Consider the following 19,597-nt stretch of genomic DNA (forward strand, 5'->3'; position numbering starts at 1 on the left):
TGAATAGCTAGCTAGTTCTCTGTTGTCTAGTATTCATTTTCATTGACAACTGTAGCTTCAAACATCATACATTACATCAATTGAAGGCTGACTTAAGTGAATGCTGTTATTCACACTGAGGCTGGTTTAAGTGAATGTTGTTCAGTATCCTTGACAATCCAGAGCAATCTGTGTTGCATCTCCATACAACAATAGGGACATTGCATTGATGATGCAGGCACTTAAAGAGGAAATGGAGCTTCAGTGCACTATCCTAATCCTAAAATACGTATACATTGTAATGTTCCATGTTGTTCAATAGTCTGCAATGAGTGTCATGAGATTTCCTAGATGTTTTGGTAGAGGCCACTTGTTCAGTTGAGTGGGTCACAAAGCACTGGGACAACCAGGGTTGAAGGCAATTCCATCTGAATTCCAGTCAATTGCGGAACTGTTTTGAACTGCTGAAGAAATAGACAGGAATAGATGTGGAACTGACTCCAACTCTGGACAGATCAGCACAATGAGCTGTACCTCCTGGTGTCGAAGGGTTGTCTCCTGGTCCAACTGAGATGGCAGAGTTGGGGCAGAAGCAGGGACAGGGGTGAATGGGGAGGGGTGGATTGGGGTGAGGGGAGTGGGGGAGGATGCAGAGACAGAGGAAGAGCGGAGACTGAGTCAAGGAGGCAGGCAGACAGACTGAACAACCCTAATTGGACACAGCAAAGGAATAGCTGTACACACAAACACACAAGCACACACCAGGAACATACACACACGCAACCATGCAGGCTGACTTCAGATTTTCAGATCGGAGTGCGTGTAAAAATCCGTATAGTCAAGCTCTTGCTCTGATGGTTGAATGATCATTGGTGAATTTTGTCATTATGTCTATTAGATTTTGAGTACTACTTCATGCTAAAATTAAAAGACAAAATAACAACTCAATATACAGCTTCACCAAAACCGTAGTTCATTCTAGAAGGAAGTAAAATATTTAGGGCTGTCAAACGATACAACTAATTAATGGAGTTAATGGCATTAGTTAATTTTTGAATTTGCTCAGATTTGCTCAAGAATGGGCCACCACCCAAAGGATATCTAGTCAACTTGACACAGGTGTGTATGTGGGGAGGGATGGGGGGGGGGGGGTGCAACACAATACTCAGTGTACATTCCGGACTCTGAAATTGCTGGTTCTGATATCTCTTGATTTCTTAATTTCTTTATTTTTGGGGGATTTGTGTGTATTGTTTTGTAAGCCTGGGCGGTATACCGTATGTACCACATACCTGGGTATTTGGAAATAGCCACAGGATTGTTTTTCAAAACCGTCAATACCGTTGAAAATATTTATTTTAAGTTTTTCAACTAATTGTAGTATTTGTAGCTACTTTTTATGTAAATACGTGCAGGCAACTTGTGCAATACGTTAGAAAATAAAGCAGATCACATTCTTCATTTCACCTGTCACATTATTTTCCACTGAACAAAAATATAAACACAACAAGAAACAATTTCAAAGATTCTACTGAGCAACAGTTCATAGAAGGAAATCAGTCAATTTTTATAAATTCATTAGGTTCTAATCTATGGATTTCACATGACTGGGAATACAGATATGCATCTGTGGTCACAGATACCTTAAAAAATAAGGTGAGGGAATAGATCAGAAAGCCAGTCAGTATCTGATGTGACCATCATTTTCCTCATTGCAGCGCGACAAATCTCCTTCGCATAGAGTTGATCTAGCTGTTGATTGTGGCCTGTGCAATGTTGTCTCAATCCTCTTCAATGTCTGTGCGAAGTTGCTGGATATTGGCGGGAACTGGAACACACTGTGGCACACGTCGATCCAGAGCATCCCAAACATGCTCAATGGGTGACATGTCTGGTGAGTATGCAGGCCATGGAAGAACATATTCAGCTTCCAGGAATTGTGTAATTATCATGCTGAAACATGAGGTGATGGCGGCGGATGAATGGCACGACAATGGGCCTCTGGATTTCGTCACTGTATCTATGTGCATTCAAATTGCTATCGATAAAATGCAATTGTGTTTTTTGTCCGTATCTTATGCCTGCCCATACCATAACCCCACTGCCACCAAGGGGCACGCGTTTCACAATGTTGACATTAGCAAACTGCTTATCCACACGATGCCATACACGCTGTCAGCCATCTGTCCAGTCTTCTGGCGCCGACAAAGAGATGGCCTAGGAAACTATGTAGTATTTATTTTTTTAATGTGTTATTTCTTACATTGTTACCCGAGGAAATCGTAGGTTTTATTACATACAGTCGGGAGGAACTATTGGATATAAGAGCAACGTCAACTCACCGACATTACGACCAGGACTACGACTTTCCCGAAGCAGATCCTCTGTTTGGCCCACCACCCAGGACAATGGATCGGGTCCCAGCCGGCGACCCAAAACAATGGCGCCGCAGAAGGGGCAGACAGAGCGGTCTTCTGGTCAGGATCGGTAGACGGGCACATCGCGCACCGCTCCCAAGCATAATACTCGCCAATGTCCAGTCTCTTGACAACAAGGTAGACGAAATCCGAGCAAGAGTTGCCTTCCAAAGAGACATCAGAGATTGTAACTTTCTTTATTTCACGGAAACATGGCTCACCGACCGCATTATCTACAAAGAGAATTCTCTTCGATCATAATCACAGTTGTGTATATTCCTCCCCAAGCCGACACATCGACAGCCCTAAAATAACTTAATTCGACTCTATGTAAACTGGAAACCACATATCCTGAGGCTGCATTTATTGTAGTTGGGGATTTAAATAATTTGAAAACAAGGCTCCCTAAATTCTATCAGCAAATTGATTGTGCGTCCCGGGCTGGCAAAACCCTAGATCATTGTTACTCTAACTTCCGCAACGCATATAAGGCACTCCCCCGCCCTCCTTTCGGAAAAGCTGACCACGACTCCATTTTGTTGCTCCCAGCCTATAGTCTGTTCAACGCTGGTCCGACCAACCGGATTCCACGCTTCAAGATTGCTTCGACCACGTGGACTGGGATATGGTCCGCATAGCGTCGAACAACAACATTGATGAATACGATGATTTGGTGAGCAAGTTTAATAGCAAGTGCATAGGTGATGTTGTACCCACAGCGTCTATTAAAACATCCCCCAACCAGAAACCGTGGATTGATGGCAGCATTCGCGCAGAATTGAAAGCGCAAACCACTGCTTTTAATCAGGGCAAGGTGACCGGAAACATGACCGAATACAAACAGTGTAGCTATTCCCTCCGCAAGGCAATCAAACAAGCTAAGCGTCAGTATAGAGACAAAGTAGAGTCGCAATTAAACAGCTCAGACACGAGAGGTATGTGGCAGGGTTTACAGTCAATCACGGACTACAAAAGAAAAACCAGCCCCATCGCGGACCACGATGTCTTGCACCCAGATAGCTTCTTTGCTCGCTTTGAGGACCATACAGTGCCACTGACACGGCCCGCTACCAAAACTTGTGGGCTCTCCTTCACTGCAGCCAATGTGTGTAAAACATTTAAACGTGTTAACCCTCGCAAGGCTGCAGGCCCAGACGGGATCCCCAGCCGCATCGTCAGAGCATGCGTAGACCAGCTGGCTGGTGTGTTTACGGACATATTCAATCAATCCTTATTTCAGTCTGCTGTTCCCACATGCTTCAAGAGGGTCACCATTGTTCCTGTTCCCAAGAAAGCTAAGGTAACTGAGCTAAGTGCTTTGAGAGACTAGTCAAGGACAATATCACCTCCACCCTACCTGACACCCTAGACCCACTCCAATTTGCTTACCGCCCCAATAGGTCCACAGATGACGCAATCGCAATCACACTGCACACTAACCCATCTGGACAAGAGGAATACCTATGTAAGAATGCTGTTCATCAACTACAGCGCAGCATTTAACACCATAGTACCCTCCAAACTCGTCATTAAGCTCGAGACCCTGGGTCTCGACCCCGCCCTGGTCAGGAAAATAACCTCACACTCAATGTCAACAAAACAAAGTAGATGATCGTGGACTTCAGGAAACAGCAGAGGGAGCAGCCCCTTATCCACATCGATGGGACAGTAGTGGAGAGGGTGGAAAGTTTTAAGTTCCTCGGCGTACACATCACGGACAAACTGAAATGGTCCACCCACACAGACAGTGTGGTGAAGAAGGCGCAGCAGCGCCTCTTCAACCTCCGGAGGCTGAAGAAAGTCGGCTTGTCACCAAAAACACCCACAAACTTTTACAGATGCACAATCGAGAGCATCCTGTCTGGCTGTATCACCGCCTGGTATGGCAACTGCTCTGCCCATAACCATAAGGCTCTCCATAGGGTAGTGAGGTCTGCACAACCCATCACCAGGGGCAAACTATCTGCCCTCCAGGACACCTACACCACCCGATGTCACAGGAAGGCCATAAAGATCATCAAGGACAACAACCACCCGAGCCACTGCCTGTTCACCCCGCTATCATCCAGAAGGCGAGGTCAGTACAGGTGCATCAAAGTGGGGACCGAGAGACTGAAAAACAGCTTCTGTCTCAAGGCCATCAGACTGTTAAACAGCCATCACTAACATAGAGTGACTGCTGCCAACATACTGACTCAACTCTAGCCACTTTAATAATGGAAACATTTATGTAATAAATGAATCACTAGCCACTTTAAACAATGCCACTTTATATAATGTTTACATATCCTACATTACTCATCTCATATGTATATACTGTACTCTATACCATTTACTGCATCTTGCCATCTTGATGTAATAAATGTATCACTAGCCACTTTAAACAATGGCACTTTATATAATGTTTACATACCCTACATTACTCATGTCATATGTATATACGAAGGAAGGAATTGCCCGTAGAGCTCCGAGACAGGATTGTGTCGAGGCACAGATCTGGGGAAAGGTACCAAAACATTTCTGCAGCATTGAAGGTCTCCGTGAACACAGTGCCCTCCATCATTTTTAAATGGAAAAGTTTGGAACCACCAAGAGCTAGAGCTGGCCACCCGGCCAAACTGGGCAATCAGGGGAGACGGGCCTTGGTCGGGGAGGTGACCAAGAACCTGATTGTCACTCTGACTTAGCTCTAGATTTCCTCTGCGGAGATAGCAGAACCTCGAAGAAGGACAACCATCTCTGCAGCACTCCACCAATCAGGCCTTTATGGTAGAGTGGCCAGACGGAAGACACTCCTCAGTGAAAGGCACATGACAGCCCGCTAGGAGTTTGCCAAAAGGCACCTAAAGGACTCAGTTTTAAATGTTTATTACATTTGCAAACATATCTAAAAACATGTTTCTGCTTTGTCATTATGGGGTATTGTGTGTAAATTAATGAGGAAAAAAGCTATTTAATCCATTTTAGAATAATGCTGTAATGTAACAAACTGTGGGAAAAAAATAAAGGGGTCTGAATACTTTCCGAATTCACTGTACACACACAGACGACATACGACTACATACACTACACACACACGCACGCACGCACACACGCACACACTGTTCACATAAGCTGCTGCTACTCTGTTAATTATTTATCCTGATTGCCTAGTCCATTTTAACCCTACCTACATGTACATATTACCTAAATTCCTTCAATTACCTCGGACCCCAGCACATTGACTCGTTACCGGTCAGGGTTCAAGCTCCAGTAGGCTAATCTTTTTGAGAGGAACTGTATTACTGTACTGTATTATACTGTGTTATATGGACTGGAATTAAGCACATCATTCAAACCATGATGAAGCAGGGAGAGAACATGTGATTCTGGTGCAGCACATGCAGCCTACAAAGTTACAAGTATAGGCTAGCGAATTTGATTTTAATGTTGAAATATAATAGGGCCTATTTGTATAATTAGTTGGCCGAGACATTTATACCTTTCATAATATTACTCCTAATGTTATTTGCATACCTCGTCTTTCTCTATTGTTGGTTCATTTCTTCCACAGTTAAATGAAATACGTTTTGTTGTCCTTATCTTCATCATTCTAATGAAATCCTTGAATAATATGGGACTAGAAAGAGATGCAGAAGGCTTTCACTTCTCTTCACGAAGACTGAATGGTTATGGGTTTGAATAAATACCCAGCTAGCACAGTGGATCTGGGCAGACTCCGGCTGAGAGTCGGGGCACTCGACTGAGTGGAGTGGACCGCCTTCGGGAGTATTACTTATGGCTAGGGTGTGGGGATTGAGCTCGGGACGATTCCAGTGTGAGGTATCTGGCCCAAATGTAGTACTTGGGGCTCCGGCTGATTGGGGCTATTCTCTGGCAGATGATTACGTGGGCTGCTTTATATACAGTGGGGCAAAAAAGTATTTAGTCAGCCACCAATTGTGCAAGTTCTCCCACTTAAAAAGATGAGAGAGGCCTGTAATTTTCATCATAGGTACACTTCAACTATGACAGACAAAATGAGAATAAAAATGTCAGAAAATCCCATCGTAGGGTTTTTAAGGAATTTATTTGCAAATTATGGTGGAAAATAAGTATTTGGTCAATAACAAAAGTTTATTTCAATACTTTGTTATATACCCTTTGTTGGCAATGACAGAGGTCAAACGTTTTCTGTAAGTCTTCACAAGGTTTTCACACACTGTTGCTGGTATTTTGGCCCATTCCTCCATGCAGATCTCCTCTAGAGCAGTGATGTTTTGGGGCTGTTGCTGGGCAACACAGACTTTCAACTCCCTCCAAAAATGTTCTATGGGGTTGAGATCTGGAGACTGGCTAGGCCACTCCAGGACCTTGAAATGCTTCTTACGAAGACACTCCTTCGTTACCCGGGCGGTGTGTTTGGGATCATTGTCATGCTGAAAGACCCAGCCACGTTTCATCTTCAATGCCCTTGCTGATGGAAGGTTTTCACTCAAAATCTCACGATACATGGCCCCATTCATTCTTTCCTTTACACGGATCAGTCGTCCTGGTCCTTTTGCAGAAAAACAGCCCCAGAGCATGATGTTTCCACCCCTATGCTTCACAGTAGGTATGGTGTTCTTGGGATGCAACTCAGCATTCTTTGTCATCCAAACACGACGAGTTGAGTTTTTACCTATTTTGGTTTCATCTGACCATATGACATTCTCCCAATCTTCTTCTGGATCATCCAAATGCTCTCTAGCAAACTTCAGATGGGCCTGGACATGTACTGGCTTAAGCAGAGGGACACGTCTGGATTTGAGTCCCTGGCAGCGTAGTGTGTTACTGATGGAGGCTTTGTTACTTTGGTCCCAGCTCTCTGCAGGTCATTCACTAGGTCCCCCCGTGTGGTTCTGGGATTTTTGCTCACCGTTCTTGTGATCTTGCATGGAGCCCCAGATCGAGGGAGATTATCAGTGGTCTTGTATGTCTTCCATTTCCTAATAATTGCTCCCACAGTTGATTTCTTCAAACCAAGCTGCTTACCTATTGCAGATTCAGTCTTCCCAGCCTGGTGCAGGTCTACAATTTTGTTTCTGGTGTCCTTTGACAGCTCTTTGGTCTTGGCCATAGTGGAGTTTGGAGTGTGACTGTTTGAGGTTGTAGACATGTGACTTTTATACTGATAACAAGTTCAAACAGGTGCCATTAATACTGGTAATGAGTGGAGGACAGAGGAGCCTCTTAAAGAAGAAGTTACAGGTCTGTGAGAGCCAGAAATCTTGCTTGTTTGTAGGTGACCAAATACTTATTTTCCACCATAATTTGCAAATAAATTAATTAAAAATCCTACAAATCCTAATTTTGTCTGTCATAGTTGAATTGTACCTATGATGAAAATTACAGGCCTCTCTCATCTTTTTAAGTGGAAGAACTTGCACAATTGGTGGCTGACTAATTACTTTTTTGCCCCACTGTAATTAACCTTTTATTATTTATTTTTCCATATTTTCTCATTGTTTCTGTGATCAAAAAATAATGAATTTAGTATTAGTATTAGTAGTATTTTAGCATTTTGATACGAGCCGCAAGACAATTAATAAGCATTAAAACATTTGTGGATAGGGCCTCCTGAGTGGCGCAGCGGTCTAAGACACTGCATACTGTTCAAACTGCTACAAATTGCTACAGATGCTGGTTCAATAGCCATGCTGGCCGCGACTGGGAGACCCATGAGGCGTACAAAAGGGAGGGTTTGGCTGGCTGGGATGTCCTTGTCCAATCGCACTGTAGCGACTCCTGTGGCGGGCCAGGCGCATGCATGCTGACACTGTCACCAGGTGTGCGGTGTTTCCTCCAAAACATTGGTGGGTTAAGCATGCATTGTGTCAAGAAGCAGTGCGTCTTGGTGGGATTGTGTTTCGGAGGATGCACGGCTCTTGACCTTCGCCTCTCCCGAGGCCGTATGGGAGTTGCAGCAATGGGACAAGACAATTGGATATGATGAAAAGGGGGTAAAAAATATTATAAAAACATTTGGTGGGCCTGGCGTCGTCCGGGTTAGGGAGGGTTTGGCCGGTAGGGATATCCTTGTCTCATCGCGCACCAGCGACTCCTGTGGCGGGCTGGGCGCAGTGCACGCTAACCAAGGTCGCCAGGTGCACGGTGTTTCCTCCGACACATTGGTGCGGCTGGCTTCCGGGTTGGATGTGCGCTGTGTTAAGAAGGAAAATGGAGAGTTGTGTTTCGGAGGACGCATGACTTTCGACCTTCGTCTCTCCCGAGCCCGCACGGGAGTTGTAGCGATGAGACAAGATAGTAAGTACTAATAATTGGAAACTACGAAAATTGGGGAGAAAAGGGGGTAAAATTCAAAAAATAAAATGAATAAATAAATAAAAACATTTTGTGGATGGGTATAATTTGTATGTTTAAAATGTATAATACTAATATTTAAAATGACTAAATCTGTAATTTTGTCTACATTTATTTAAAATTGCATCGGGTTTCTGGTAAGTCGGCTGAATTCTGGTAGACGGAAATTCCGATGTACTGGAAACCACCCGATGTAATTGGGCCGATTCTGGGGGGTCATTCATTTTCATTCTGCACCAAGTATGACACCCGACTCCGGCCGATTCAATCACAGATTCAATCAGCTCCGGCCTCTGAAAAGTGCCGCTTCTGGTCCAATACCTCATTGCTAGCTGAGTAACTGCTACAGCCTACCGCCATGGCGTGTTCGCACTTCAAACTACCCATGAGTTCTATTGGCTGCCGTATTTAACACACTTCAAATAGTCTATTGGTATAATAAATGCAAAAAAATATATATGTTCAGCAAGCTATTCTAGTCCAAGTGCTAAGGAGCGTTTTTTTAAGGAGAGAAGCCAGTGGAGCACTGTTGTGTGCGTATTGCGCAAGAGACAGTGGCTATAAAATAGAAGCTTATTATGCATAACAAGTCATTAGTTAGCTAAATATAAAGCTAATACTGCCTTGAATGTATTACCTGAAAGAGGTAGTCTAGGACATCTATATATAGGGCTATATATCAATCCAGAACATGATTATCTATTTTGGATGCAATTTGAATGGAGTTGATGGAGAGTGAGAACGACTGAACTGCTAGAGTTAAAGAAACAATTTAAAGCAAGATACTCAGATACTCGAGTGATAGGCTGTTTTAAAACTCCACTGCTGCAATAAAAAATATATATATTTTCAATAAAATAATCAGATGACCTCCGAAATCCAGATTAAGATGGGTAATTTAGACGCGCATTCAGTCTTTATATTACTGTAGTATAGGCTATGTTGCCAAATTTAGGCCTACCTGTCACAAGAAAAGAAGTTACCATGATGAGATGACAGGTCGACATGCATTGTGAACTGTGCCCCATACTGAGATGGCCTGTCTGTCCCCACGCTGAGAATAGATGATTCATCATGCAAACCTTAAAGAAGCCAGATATAGACATCACATATAATTTAACAGTTCCATTTCACCCCATGCTCTTCATGTACATGATTTATTATAATTTACCGGTTTCTCAGGTATTTATCCCGAGAAAAAGGAGTGATTTGGGGCGTTAATTCTCGGTAACCGGGTTCCCGCCACTGAAACCCTAGTACCAGTCCTCATTGTATATGCTATTGTTATTTTATTGTATTTTGCAAATTGTTCTTACTTTTTAATTCTGCATTGTTGTGAAAGGGCTCGTAAGTAAGCATGTCACGGTAAAGTCCGCACCTGTTCTATTCGGCGCAAGTGACAATTAACATTTTATTTGTTAATAAAGCTTCAGGCATTATAAATGAGTGTGACTATAGGAGAAAAAAAGAACTGGCTCTATGAATGCAAAGAACAAAGAGCGTTTACACTTGTCCAACAATGTTATGAAAACACTGTAACCATCTGTACTGTTCAGATAACTTTACACATATATACACACGTGTAAAATGGCTCAGAAGGTTTTACGTGCCCCCAACCGATTGTGTTTTTTTGTTTGTTTATCTGCGTTGTTTGTAACTTTCTTTTCTGGCCCAGGAGTGTGAAGGTGAACGGAAAGGCTCTGGAACAATGAACCGCCCTTGCTGTCTCTGCCTGGCCGGTTCCCCTCTTTCCACTGGGATTCTCTGCCTCTAACCCTATTGCTATTTCATGCCGTCCCTAGGAGGGGTGCGTCACTTGAGTGGGTTGAGTCACTGATGTGATCTTCCTGTCTGGGTTGGCGCCCCCCTTTGGGTTGTGCCATGGCGGAGATCTTTGTGGGCTATACTCAGCCTTGTCTCAGGGTGGTAGGTTGGTGGTTGAAGATATCCCTCTAGTGGTGTGGGGGCTGTGCTTTGGCAACGTGGGTGGGGTTATATCCTTCCTGTTTGGCCCTGTCCGGGGGTATCATCGGATGGGGCCACAGTGTCTCCTGACCCCTCCTGTCTCAGCCTCCAGTATTTATGCTGCAGTAGTTTATGTGTCGGGGGGTTAGGGTCAGTTTGCAATGATGACTCCTTGCTGTCCCCAGTCCACTTGGCCGTGCTGCTGCTCCAGTTTCAACTGTTCTGCCTGCGGCTATGGAATCCTGACCTGTTCACCGGATGTGCTACCTGTCCCAGACATGCTGTTTTCAACTCTCTAGAGACTGCAGGAGTGGTAGAGATACTCTCAATGATCGGCTATGAAACGCCAACTGACATTTACTCCTGAGGTGCTGACTTGCTGCACCCTCGACATTATTTGACCATGCTGGTCATTTATGAACATTTGAACATCTTGACCATGTTCTGTTATAATCTCCACCCGGCACAGCCAGAAGAGGACTGGCGACCCCTCATATACTGTTTCCTTTCTAGGTTTCTTCCTAGGTTTTGGCCTTTCTAGGGAGTTTTTCCTAGCCACCGTGCTTCTACACCTGCATTGCTTGCTGTTTGGGGTTTTAGGCTGGGTTTCTGTACAGCACTTTGAGATATCAGCTGATGTACGAAGGGCTCTATAAATCCATTTGATTTGATTTGATTTTTAAAGCTATTTTTATAAATATTGTTGCTTCTACCGTCTCTTATGACCGAAAAGACATCAGGACTGCGATTACTCACCACGGACTAGCAGAATCCTTTTTCTTCTTTCACGACTCTGACGAGCCCGAGGTAGAGGATATACGGCTCCCTCGGGAACAGGCACCGACCCCAGTGATCTGCGTGAAGAGGAGGCGGAGAAAGAGAGGCCGGAGGGCGGACTGCCTTCTGAGGAGTAGGAGGCGATCGAATAAACCCCCACTCCCCTCAATTCTGCTCTCAAACATGCAATCTTTGGACAATAAAAATAACTAGTTTTTGGGAAGATTAAACTAACAACGGGACATTAAAAACTGTAACATCTTACGCTTCATGGAGTTGTGGCTGAATGACAACAATATCAACATACAGCTGGCTGGTTATAAGATGTACCAGCAGGATAGAACAGCGGCGTCTGGTAAGACAAGGAGCGGTGGTCAATGTATTTTTGTAAACAACGGGTGCACGATATCTAAGGAAGTCTCGAGCTATTGCTCGCCTGAGGTAGAGTTTCTCATGATAAGCTGCAGACCACATTACCTACCGAGAGAGTTTTCATCTATATTCTTTGTAATTGTTTACACATCACCACAGTCAGAGGCTGGCACTAAGATATCATTGAATGAGCTGTACTCTGCCATAAGCAAACAAGAAAACGTTCCCCCAGAGGTGGCGCTCTTAGTAGCCGGGGACTTGAATGCAGGGAAACTTAAATCAGTTTTCCCTCATTTGTATCAACATGTTAAATGTGCAACCAGAGGGAAAATAACTCTGGACCAACAATACTCCACACACAGAGATGCATACAAAGCTCTCCCTCGCCCTCCATTTGGCAAATCTGACCATAATTCTATCCTCCTGATTCCCGCTTACGAGCAAAAATTAAATCAGGATGCACCAGTGACTAGATCGATAGAAAAATGGTCAGATGAAGCAGATGCTAAGCTACAGGACTGTTTTGCTAGCAGAGACTGGAATATGTTCCGGGATTCCTCCAATGCATTGAGGAGTACACCACATCTGTCATTGGCTTTATCAATAAGTGCATCGACGACGTTGTCCCCACAGTGACCTTACGTACATACCCCAACCAGAAACCATGGATTACAGGTAGCATCCACACTGAGCTGAAGGCTAGAGCTGCTGCTTTCAAGGAGCGGGACTCTAACCTGGAAGCTTATAAGAAATCCATATTGCTATTCATTGACTACAGCTCAGCGTTCAACACCATAGTGCCCTCAAAGCTCATCAATAAGCTAAGGACCCTGGGACTAAACACCTCCCTCTGCAAATGGATCCTGGACTTCCTGACGGGCCGCCCCCAGGTGGTAAGGGAAGGTAACAACACATCTGCCACGCTGATCCTCAACACAGGGGCCCCTCAGGGCTCATGACTGCACGGTCAGGCACGACTCCAACACCATCATTCAATTTGATGACACAACAGTGGTAGGCCTGATCACCGACAACAACGAGACAGCCTATAGGGAGAAGGTCAGAAACCTGGCCATGTGGTGCCAGGACAACAACCTTTCCCTCAATGTGACCAAGACAAAGGAGATGATTGTGGACTACAGGAAAAAGAGGACCGAGAATGCCCCCATTCTCATCGACAGGCCCGCAGTGAAGCAGGTTGAGAGCTTCAAGTTCCTTGGTGTCCACATCACTAACAAACTAACATGGTCCAAGCACACCATTACAGTCGTGAAGCAGGCACGACAAAACCTATTCCCCCTCAGGAGACTGAAAAGATTTGGCATGGGTCCTCACATCCTCAAAAAGTTCTACATCTGCACCAGCCTGACTGGTTGCATCACTGCCTGGTATGGCAACTACTCGGTCTCTGACCGCAAGGCACTACAGAGGGTGGTGCGAACGGCCGAGTACATCACTGGAGCAAGCTTCCGGCCATCCAGGAACCTCTATACCAGGCAGTTTCAAAGGAAGGCCCTAACAATTGTCAATTACTCCAGCCACCCTAGTCATAGACTGTTCTCTCTGCTACCACACGGCGAGAGGTACCAGAGTGCCAAGTCTAGGTCCAAGAGGCTTCTAAACAGCTTTTATCCCCAAGCCATAAGACTCCTGAAAATCTAGTCAAATGGCTACCCAGACTATTCGCATTGCCCTCCCCCCTCCTCACCACTGCCACTCTCTGTTGTCATCTACGCATAGTCACTTTAATTAACTTTAATTAACTACCTACATGTACATACTACCTCAACTAACCGGTGCTCCCGCACATTGACAATGTACCGGCACCCCTCCTGTATACAGTGGGGGAAAAAGTATTTAGTCAGCCACCAACTGTGCAAGTACTCCCACTTAAAGAGATGAGAGAGGCCTATAATTTTCATCATAGGTACACTTCAACTATGACGGACACAATGAGAAAAGAAAATCCAGAAAATCACATTGTAGGATTTTTAATGAATTTATTTGCAAATTATGGTGGAAAATAAGTATTTGGTCACCTACAAACAAGCAAGATTTCTGGTTCTCACAGACCTGTAACTTATTCTTTAAGAGGCTCCTCTGTCCTCCACTCGTTACCAGTATTAATGGCACCTGTTTGAACTTGTTATCAGTATAAAAGACACCTGTCCACAACCTCAAACAGTCACACTCCAAACTCCACTATCGCCAAGACCAAAGAGCTGTCAAAGGACACCAGAAACAAAATTGTAGACCTGCACCAGGCTGGGAAGACTGAATCTACAATAGGTAAGCAGCTTGGTTTGAAGAAATCAACTGTTGGAGCAATTATTAGGAATTGGAAGACATACAAGACCACTGATAATCTCCCTCGATCTGGGGCTCCACGCAAGATCTCACCCCGTGTGGTCAAAATGATCACAAGAACGGTGAGCAAAAATCCCAGAACCACACGGGGGGACCTAGTGAATGACCTGCAGAGAGCTGGGACCAAAGTAACAAAGCCTGCCATCAGTAACATACTACGCCGCCAGGGACTCAAATCATGCAGTGCCAGACGTGTCCCCCTGCTTAGGCCAGTACATGTCCAAGCCCGTCTGAAGTTTGCTAGAGAGCATTTGGATGATCCAGAAGAAGATTGGGAGAATGTCATATGGTCAGATGAAACCAAAATATAACTTTTTGGTAAAAATTCAACTCATCATGTTTGGAGGGCAAAGAATGCTGAGTTGCATCCAAAGAACACCATACCTACTGCGAAGCATGTGGTTGGAAACATCATGTTTTGGAGCTGTTTGTCTGCAAAGGGACCAGGACGACTGATCCGTGTAAAGGAATGAATGAATGGGGCCATGTATCGTGAGATTTTGAGTGAAAACCTCCTTCCAGCCTGACAATGATCCCAAACACACCGCCCGGGCAATGAAGGCGTGGCTTCGTAAGAAGCATTTCAAGGTCCTGTAGTGGCCTAGCCTGTCTACAGATCTCAACCCCATAGAAAATCTTTGGAGGGAGTTGAAAGTCTGTGTTGCCCAGAAACAGCCCCAAACATCACTGCTCTAGAGGAGATCTGCATGGAGGAATGGGCCAAAATACCAGCAACAGTGTGTGAAAACCTTGTGAAGACTTACAGAAAACGTTTGACCTCTGTCATTGCCAACAAATGGTATATAACAAAGTATTGAGATACATTTTTGTTATTGACCAAATACTCCACCATAATTTGCAAATAAATTTATTAAAAAATCCTACAATTTTTTCTCATTTTGTCTCTCATTGTTGAAGTGTACCTATGATGAAAATTACAGGCCTCTCTCATCTTTTTAAGTGGGAGAACTTGCACAATTGGTGGCTGACTAAATACTTTTTTGCCCCACTGTATATTGTTATTTTTTACTGCTCCTCTTCAATTACATGTTACTTTTATCTCTTATTCTTATTCGTATATTTTCGGTTGGGGGCTCATAAGTAAGTATTTCACTCTAAGGTTTACACCTGTTGTATTCGGCGCATGTGACTAATATATAAAATAAAATTTGACTTGATATAGGCCTACACACACTCCCATTCTCACACACACACACACACACACACACACACACACACACACACACACACACACACACACACACACACACACACACACACACACACACACACACACACACACACACACACACACACACACACACACACACACACACACACACACACAGTCATACATACCCACTCTTGCAAATGCAGCCTTTGAAGCATCTCTTTTAGTGGCATATTCCTTTTCAGTTCTTCCTGTGCCATCTACATTTTGTGAATAGCCTAGTCAGTGGTCAAGTTATCAGGTTCCTTGCTAGCTAGTTAACATAACTAGATAGTTAAACAATAAATAAAATATATAAATAAAATATAAATTGTCTCGCAAATAATTTAAAATGGGCTACGACACGTGCATCAATTTCAGGCAGAAAGAAAAACATAGCTCCGGTGATATTTGGCATAATTTTGCCTAGAGGCCCACGGTCTTCAGCCATGTAAAGGTGCAAGCTAAGACTGTAGCTGTGTTCCATGTTGTGTTCTGCGCTTAAAATGTTCCTTTCGCAGATAAGCATGTCATGCCTTAACCCGTTATTAACGCGTTAATTTGACAGCCCTTAAAATATTGGCTCTCCAATGAACAGCATCAAATGAATGCTTTGCAGCTTCAGTGTAATACTTTGGGTGCAAACAAAGATATGATGGTGCAGAAGATTACTCACTGTATGTCAATTAGGTATACTGCTAGTTTATCATTAATATGTGGGATTACTGAACACAAAAAGACTGGTAGGCATAGAGCCATCTCACAGACTGACAGACAGACAGACTGACAGAGAGACAGACAGGCCACCAGACACCAAATACCTCCTGTATATTGTCAAGTGGGGACCCAGCATCCTCCTTTTGCCAGCGAGGGTTAAAGAGAGAGAGAGCATATTAGTGAATGACAGGGAGAGAGAGCAAGAAAGAACAGCAGCAGGAGAAGTTAGGTTGGCTTGGCATGAGAGATAAGTGAAGGTTCGATACAGCAGTTAGTGATGATAGTGAGCTATACTGGTTTGCCTCTGCTTGGCATAGAGGGAGCAGAGTTAATTTTGCTTTAAATCTTTAGCTTTAAACCTCAGCAGGGAATGTCACAGTGGTACCCGAAGATCCAGCGGTACACTCTAGCACCAGCAGCACCCCTGCAGTCACTGCCATCTGACAATCTGCACTGACGGACACCTCCACCCTGATACAAACATCATATCCACACAAGATGTGTGTCTCTCTAAGCTTCCATAGGTATCATCCTACTTATACTGCATTGTATCCTTACTTATAGCCTATTTCCATCCTAGAGTGGCGCTTACCATCAAATGTGAATGTTTTGATTCTGAGAAACAAGTAGGCTGAGCCTGGGTCCACAAATCTGTTTGTGTTTTATCCAACTCCTATGTCATGTAGCATAGGGAATGTTTTTGGAGTTGGCTATAGCACATACAGATCAATCAACCAGGCTAGGTTGGGCCATTTACCCTCTGAACCAGATATGACCACCATAGTATCTTAAGTCATATAGCTACCCACTCAAGCCTTCCTCCCATCTGCCTAACAGTACCTTGCCCTAACCCAGGGTTTCCCAAACTCAGTCCTCAGGACCTCAAAGGGTGCATTATCATTATTTTTTTGCCCTAGCACTACACACAGCTGATTTAAAATAATCAACTAATCATCACGCTTCAATCATTTAGATTAGCTGTGTAGTGTTCGGGGCAAAAACCAAAACTTGCTGCTCTTATGTCCCGAGGACCGAGTTTGGGAAATGCTGCCCTTACCCTAACAGTAACAGTAACTTGATAACCCTAACCCTAACAGTAACGTGATAACCCTAACAGTACCTTGATCTCCTTCTTCTTGCTGGGGGTGGGGACACCATCCTCATCCTCCTCTTGGTCGTGGTATTCCTCTAGATCCTGTTCCTCATCCTGATCCTCCTCTTGGTCCTGCTCCAAACTGGGTGGTTCCAGTTCTGTCTCCTGTTCGTCCCCAGAGGGGCTGTGGAGGTGGGGGTGTTCACTGCCACTGTGCTGGGACAGACCATCCTGGTTTTCACACATGGCCGACACTGGCCGGGAGAACTCTGCTAGTTAGACCAAGGCACAGTGGGACTGTTTTATTACGAGAGAACAGTCCAGCATTAGATATACATACAGTAAGTATATGGCCACATCTACAGTACATCTTAAGACACTGTCTTTAGGTATGAAAAAATATCCCATAGCCACTAATGTATCATTCAATATTTTCACTTTTAACAATTGTTCGTTGTGTGAGTAGCCCTTGAGGAACACCACTTTGGTACCTACCTCCGTCCAGACTGCGGGACAGCAGGTACCTCTTGCTGGTGGAGCGTTCAAAGTGTGGCGCGGGCCGGTCTATGAGAGCGCTGGCCTGCCGTGTCTGGGCCTGGGTTCGCCCACTGTATCGAAACTTAGAGCCCATCACCAAGAAGCCCTTAGGAGGAGGCTCTGGAGACACTAACCTGGAGGTGTATAGTCCACAGACAGAGAGGAATTCATCAGCCCTAATTCTGGGGACTTTAAGCTGAAGATGACCTGGCATTTTGGTTGCAACAGTATAAAAACAACAAGGATTAACTTAAAATACTGGGGAAAGATAAATTCACCATCCTTGCTTTACAGCAATACGATTGAGAGAAAGACCAGATGTTAGTATGAGATAAGTTACTGGATGTAATGAATAACTTTGTAAAATGCTGAGAACATTGGACTCTGATCTTTGCACTGTTGCAGTGTTGAAAACATTGCTCTATACTACTGTATGTGGTTCCCTATTCCCCTTACAGTGAATTCCTCAAAGCCTGAGGTAACAGGGGTAGAGAAGCACCAGAGATACAAAGTAACATGAGGAGGAAACAGAGAGGGAAACACCCTGAGCCTCAGTGTAGTGCTGGCTGCTGTGGAATAAAATGCTGTTGTGGATGGTGCCTAAAGGGAGACGGAGCCCTGATCAAAGCTGTGCTCTAATCACTCCTGAGCTTCCCCTTCCCCTGAATACAGCAGGCTGCTGGGAAGAAGCTACTGAGGGATGTGGACATGAGGGATGTGAGTGGTGAGATGGTAGCTATATTTGGCTGCCTAAGATGAAGAGGACTTGAGGAGAAATGGCTTGCTAGGTGTAACATAATAGAGTCCTACTCCTTGAAGGGAAAAGATACCTGAAGAAGGTGTGGTGCTCGATGCAGACCTTCCACAGTCTCTTAGCCGCCCGGTGGTTTGGAAGCTTGAAGCCAATAGTGCTCTCAAACTGCTCGTACTGGTTTCAGAGAGGGAGACAGAAACGGAGGGAAGGAGGGAGGGATGGGCAGTTGTTTACTGTGGTTACATAGATTAGAGTATGAGGGAGTGACAGCAGTTTTGAATGACATGATACATTCTTAAAAACAACCTTGACATGCATCATCACTTTATTTCATATTCCAAACTGTCACAATTTTAAGTTATATGCTGTTCAACTACTACATTTGCTGAATCGGCCCGCTTGTCACTCAGGAGATGCAATGAGCTCTAAGCAAAAAGACACTGTGTGAAACTATTCACTGCTGTAAATCCCCGGACGGTTAACACTTCCAAGAATGCACAACCCTTTAAGGGTTCGTTGGCTGTCCCCATAGGAGAACCCTTTGAATAACCCTTTTGGTTCCATGAAGAAACCTTTCTAAAGAGGGTTCTACATTACATGGAACCTAACATGGTTCTACTTGGAACCAAAAATTGCTATCTTATTGGGACAGTTGAATAACCCCTTTGGTACACTTTTTTCTAAGATTACAGTAATCTGCTCTCCCTGAAATTACAGCCCTGTGACCACCAGACAGATTCATGCACTGAGCTGAGCAAAGGACTAAGAAACTGCAGTTTTCAGACAGCAGGGACAAACATGAGGGTGGCATTTCATGGCTCTATATTTATACTTTTCATCCCTATATTCTGGGTGCTGCTGCAGCTGCACTGGCCGTGTTAAAAGCTCCCTTTATCCCTCTCTTCCACTGGCTCACTATGGGGCTCTGTCACTTCAGAAGGCCTGGCCAGACAGCCTGTCACACTGGGCTGGGGCTCAGCTGAGTAGGCTGCAGAGGTTGAGGCTGCAGCGCTGCAAGAACTGAACAGGGACTTGGAGTGAGAGGCATGCTATAGATTCTAAGCCTG

The 19,597-nt window shown here is 44.5% G+C and overlaps 1 protein-coding gene and 1 long non-coding RNA gene across 37 annotated transcripts in view; one reads left to right on the forward strand and one right to left on the reverse strand.

Moving 5' to 3' along the window:
* LOC110494609 (band 4.1-like protein 1) overlaps positions 1-19,597 on the reverse strand; it is a 180,855-nt gene that overhangs the window by 34,843 nt on the left and 126,415 nt on the right. For 11 of the 36 annotated variants that reach the window (XM_036950706.2, XM_036950701.2, XM_036950699.2 and 8 more), the window contains exons 10-14: positions 18,607-18,704; positions 17,735-17,910; positions 17,267-17,511; positions 16,251-16,286; positions 514-546 (exon numbers count right to left, since the gene is read on the reverse strand). In XM_036950706.2, coding sequence (XP_036806601.2) covers positions 514-546; positions 16,251-16,286; positions 17,267-17,511; positions 17,735-17,910; positions 18,607-18,704 — 588 coding nt within the window. The remainder of the gene's footprint in view (positions 1-513; positions 547-16,250; positions 16,287-17,266; positions 17,512-17,734; positions 17,911-18,606; positions 18,705-19,597) is intronic. The other 25 variants (XM_090206208.1, XM_090206204.1, XM_090206203.1 and 22 more) reach the window with 8 other exon arrangements.
* The window catches only part of LOC149976104 (uncharacterized), a 101,635-nt gene that overhangs the window by 10,160 nt on the left and 71,878 nt on the right, over positions 1-19,597 (forward strand). The gene's annotated exons all lie outside the window — the stretch shown is intronic.

This window comes from Oncorhynchus mykiss, chromosome 17 (genome assembly GCF_057628025.1).
Source record: "Oncorhynchus mykiss isolate SJ-2025 chromosome 17, ASM5762802v1, whole genome shotgun sequence".
NCBI lineage: Eukaryota > Metazoa > Chordata > Actinopteri > Salmoniformes > Salmonidae > Oncorhynchus > Oncorhynchus mykiss.